The sequence below is a fragment of the Limulus polyphemus genome, unplaced genomic scaffold (assembly GCF_000517525.1).
Source record: "Limulus polyphemus unplaced genomic scaffold, Limulus_polyphemus-2.1.2 Scaffold3249, whole genome shotgun sequence".
In the NCBI taxonomy this organism is placed as follows: domain Eukaryota; kingdom Metazoa; phylum Arthropoda; class Merostomata; order Xiphosura; family Limulidae; genus Limulus; species Limulus polyphemus.
The window spans coordinates 71,795-76,733 of record NW_013668859.1 but is presented as its reverse complement, the minus strand read 5'-3'; the positions used below and the strand labels follow the sequence as shown (position 1 = coordinate 76,733).

At 31.9% G+C, this 4,939-nt stretch overlaps 1 protein-coding gene across 1 annotated transcript in view; it reads left to right on the top strand.

The window, feature by feature from the left end:
• The window catches only part of LOC106468986 (LIM domain-binding protein 3-like), a 60,608-nt gene that overhangs the window by 48,140 nt on the left and 7,529 nt on the right, over positions 1 to 4,939 (top strand). The window contains exons 7-8 of the mRNA XM_022397381.1: positions 3,656 to 3,796; positions 4,666 to 4,803. Of these exons, the coding sequence (XP_022253089.1) occupies positions 3,656 to 3,796; positions 4,666 to 4,803 (279 nt within the window). The remainder of the gene's footprint in view (positions 1 to 3,655; positions 3,797 to 4,665; positions 4,804 to 4,939) is intronic.

Below are 4,939 nucleotides of genomic sequence, written 5' to 3'. Positions count from 1 at the left end.
GTACAGACCATTAGTGTACGGATACACTGTCAAAAGTTTGGAATACGTAGTGCAAGATAGCTTTGGAATCACTATTTTAATGAGATAGCATCACTCTTTACTTGAAATTATGCTGTTAGTTGTCAGACCCATTAGTGTACGGATACACTGCCAAAGATAGGTGATTTGGAATTACTGCCTCAGAGAGATAGAATCATTCTTCACTTGAACAAATGCTGCTAGTCTGTCAGACCTGACTTTTTTTCAATTAAGTGTCTGATGCAGTTTCTCTCCATTGTTTGTTCCAAAAGCTCGGCTAGCAGATGATAACTAAGAAGCTACGGTCTAAGCTTCAAAATTAACCTTTCTATATGATTCCAAGGATGTTCTATAAAGTTAAATTATAGGCTTTGGGTTGATGTTGATAATGTTCATTAAAAACAATCCAAACAAAATATTAATAGGTCTCATTTTCTTTGTGGCTGGGATTATTATCCTAAGATGACTTTCCGTACTTTTCTACATTCTTAAACAACAACATTCAAAAAACTTTTCAAAGCGCTTTCCGTTTAAAGCGTTATATTTTTTTTGTTAGTGTTATAAATTCAAGTTCTTCATTCTTTTGAATAGTGTTATATGTTATAGTTTGCACATAACCACCCCTTCGTAACTATTTGAGATATAAATTTTCTACATTTCCAGCAACCCATAATTCCTCTTCCAAACATACGCAGTTCACGAAGTTTTGACATCTTGCATTACTAATCTACGTATCAGACGGGTGTCTGTATTTATACCTACTAAGTTTTATTGCGGGGATGGTCCATGTCACGTGTACAGAGTATTTTTGTTTAACGCATCAAACAGATTCATTTACTGAATTCGTCAAGAATTACTTTTTACATAATTCTTCAGAATTTTCGAGCAAAGTTACTCAAATGATCTGTCTGATCTATGCCATCTATAATTTAGAACTGACAGACTACAGGAAAGGCGCTTAGTCAACAGCACTCAATGTTAACTTTTGGGCGACTTTTGTGTGACCACATTTGGGATTTGACCTTATTGTTATAGCGTAACTATGCCTTCAAAGTTCGGAGCGCGTTCTTCTTGTCAATACTGTTAGTGAAGTTTTTAAAAATCAATGTAAGAAACCTGATTATATTTAAGTGAGTTTTCCCTCTGAAAAAGCTGTACCAGTCAATATAGTAAAATATTCATACTTAAGAGAAAGTAAGTTAGAATGTTTGCACAGAAATAATTTTCAGTATCCAATAATTTAGAATATAGAGTAAAGCAAATTTATCACTAAACTATTACTCGAAATTATTTTTGTCGAAAAAGTTTACTGTTTGGTTTCTCCCTATTAGTTCGTTGTCAAGCCTTCTAATAGGACTGTCAGTACATTCAAACGCCTGTAAAAAAACATTAATAACGACTGGAAGAGAAAGAAGGCACAAAAAACATCTAAAAGCATTAAAATTTAGATGATATTAAGAATACGCTTTTAAAAATCTGTATTATCATTACGCTTACGTAAGCACAATTTTCAGCATAGGTATTCAATTTGTATGATGCACTTACTACAATACAAGGCTATGATTACACCGTTGAACATTTATTCAGTTGTCTGACACTGAATAGTGTGTTTCTTTGATTCAAATGTTTAAGTTTTCTTTATAAGGGTTATGTGTCTAGATGTGTTGCAGTGTAACGTCTTGTTGTGCAGGAGAAGATGAACAAAAAAATAGACTTAAAGAAGAGAAAATTTCAGAGATGCATTGCAATTTATACAATATACATATTTAATAGGATGCCTGAAACAGGAAATTAGCACTTATGACATTCGCGTTAAGTTCATTCCTTCACTGTTTGAAAACTTTGAGGAATGGAATAACTTCAAATTGTTTTTATGTTTGTATATATATATTTAGTTTTATCATTTTTCTATTATCATATTTTTATTATAGAGATTATTTTGTATAACTTATTATATGGATTTTGGACTAACCTAAATGTTCTAAGCTGACTGCCCCCCCAGTGGCACAGCGGTATGTCTGCGGACTTACAACGCCAGAAACCGGGTTTCGATACCCGTGGTGGGAAGAGCACAGATAGCCCGTTGTGTAGATTTGTGCATAACTACAAACAAACAAACAAATCTAAGCTGACTGAAGTGTTTCTACGCTCTGTCCACTGCGGGGAATCGAACCTTGAATTTTAGCGTTGTAAGTCTACAAACTTTACCGATGACCAAAAGGGGACGTCTGAACGTATGAGTAAAGATAATTAATATTAACTTGTGATTATAGCAAACTACTTAGATCAACCCAGTGCTAAGTATAGCCAACTAAATATACTGTTCTTACGTTTTTTACTTATAAAAATTATAATTCATTGTTTCATCAGCTGGGTAACTCTTGCTGTAAACCCAATAATATCTTACGACGTATTGTGTAGTTTACAGATAAAATCAACAAACAAACGATTACAGATTTCACCGAAAGATTAAAATATAACTATTGTAAGAACATTATTTATTAATTATGACTAATCATTTTAATAGAAAAGTAATTCAGACGTACCACAAAAGTTCAAAAGAGAAAGTATAAAAGTTTGCCACAGATTTAAACAAATTATTATCTTTATTATTTAGTGACTTACAAAGGATTTATTTATATTGTAACTTAAAATTCAGAAGCCACAAAAAATCATAGTGTAATGGAGAAACAAGATATATTGTGAAATTAATCAAATGTTTCTTAATGTAACAATAGTAAAGAATATCTGTATAAATATAATAATACTGTCTATTGTATGTCCATGTAACTACTTCGCAGGGTGTAAATGAATCTTCATCAAAATTGGCATGGAGGCTCATTAGATCCATGCGGAAGTACATACAAATTTTCAGCTTTTATAAGCGTTTTGCGTTTTTTTACCACTACTTCGCCCCGTGTTGATGGCTCTTCACCAGATTTGACATGAAAGTTTGTTGGGTCCGTGCAGAAATACATGTGAAGTTACTGTTCCACATTTTGTTTCTTGCAGTTTTTATGGGCGTTTTTTAGAATTACATGTAAGGGAAGCATCTTTTCATGTCCTAAGGTAACCTTTCATTAATCATGAAATTGCATAACTTCCGTCCAGTTAGTAGAGAATGTAATATGGTATTGATCTAACATTCATGAATATATATATATATATATACAAATTACATCTTCTACCTCTATAGATCATTTTTACATCTTTCAATCGGAGTCTTTACCAATGTCAAGAAGATATCCAATACTTTACACAAGTGTGTATGCATTATAAGAATATATTTTTTTAAATGGGATATATTTCACTAGTATGTAACTAAGGTATTTGTTTTTCTGCATACACATATGTCACTATGGTACATCCTAAAACAGAAACAATTTTAAGTTAAGGCTTTGAATGAGAATAAATAATCATTGCAAACTAACCCAATGTTTGTTAAGTTAACTTGGAATGAAAGTTTATTTTTTTGTATTTGATGTGATTCTCTATAAAGTTTTGTGACTATTGACATTTCAAAAGAGATTTCTTCACTGAAGCTTATATTCTAAGTTGACATATAAAAAGACTACTGGCATCCATAATCTCGTGACATTAGTACCTCACTAAGGAAGTTTACACTTATTTGCATTAGAGGTGCCAAAGAAACACGAAGAAGATGAAATGAGGTTTTCTGGACTGAGGAAGAATCCAATACCGTCTCGAACTTTTCAAGCGGTTCAACGCATGACAGGTCCTGATGATGGTTATTATGTTCCACCACCACCACCTACCGGTAAGAAAAAAATTTTTTATCTCCTCGTTTGGACTAAATCCTCAAATTATCAAAACTTGTATCAAGAAATAGATATGTTTTAATAAATATTATGAATATAATATGCTTGAGATAATATTATATTATAATATTCTTGAAGATATATTTGGGTGGTAATATACTCGTAATAATGATTGTTATACTTTAAGTTTTCAACATTTAAATCAAATGAGATCACGAGTTATCTAAATATTGAACGCTAAATCGTGATTTGATTTGACGAACTGCTTAAATAAAGCTTGAAAGATCTGAAAAGAATAAACAGTGTTGTGGAGTTATGATGAGTTAGTATGTTTAGTGCCCTCTACTGCTGAACATTCTGTTGAAAAGGATATTTCAAAGTTTTAAAAAGTTAATGCTATTTTTTGTTATATATGTACGAACTACAGATTAACCAGTTAACAAAGCATTACAAGCTATGCTTATATTCCAAAAACCCTTGTCTGTGATCGTATAATGGAGTGATTTTCAGGTGTGATATCTTTTATTTGTTTTAAATTTAATTCTAGTGTTTACTTCATTTTTAGTGCATATCCTCTATTGTATCAAATATGGTTATTTAAAGATGAAAGAGCAGGGGAGGGTTTTCAGATTCAGGTGTTTAACATATAGATGAAGTTATAATGAAATAAAGGATTACACCCTCGATATCGTCGATTGAACAAACTCACAAAATGATTAGTTTCTTCATTGTATTAAGTGAAAACATTAAACGTTACCAATCTAAAATAGATTCATCTAAACAAAGATTGTTATTTAAAAAAACAAAATAGCATCTTCATAATTCAATCTCCAAAACTTCGGTTTAATGAGGCCTTTTGCTTTCAAAGCCAACATGAACAATCGCCAAGATGAAGATGGCGACCAAACCGATGATGGTCCGAATGAACCACGATATAAAGGAGGATCTATTCCATCATACGCCTTCCGGATGTTGCAGGAAATGACAGACGCTAGCGAAAACGGAGGTGAGTACGAAATGGCCAGTAAGTTCATTACTTTTATTCGTATAATTCTATAATGTATTAACTTATATATTTTTATTTTATAGTTATTTTTGTTGGAGGTAAATTAATAAAATGCAACTAACAGTTTATATGTGCT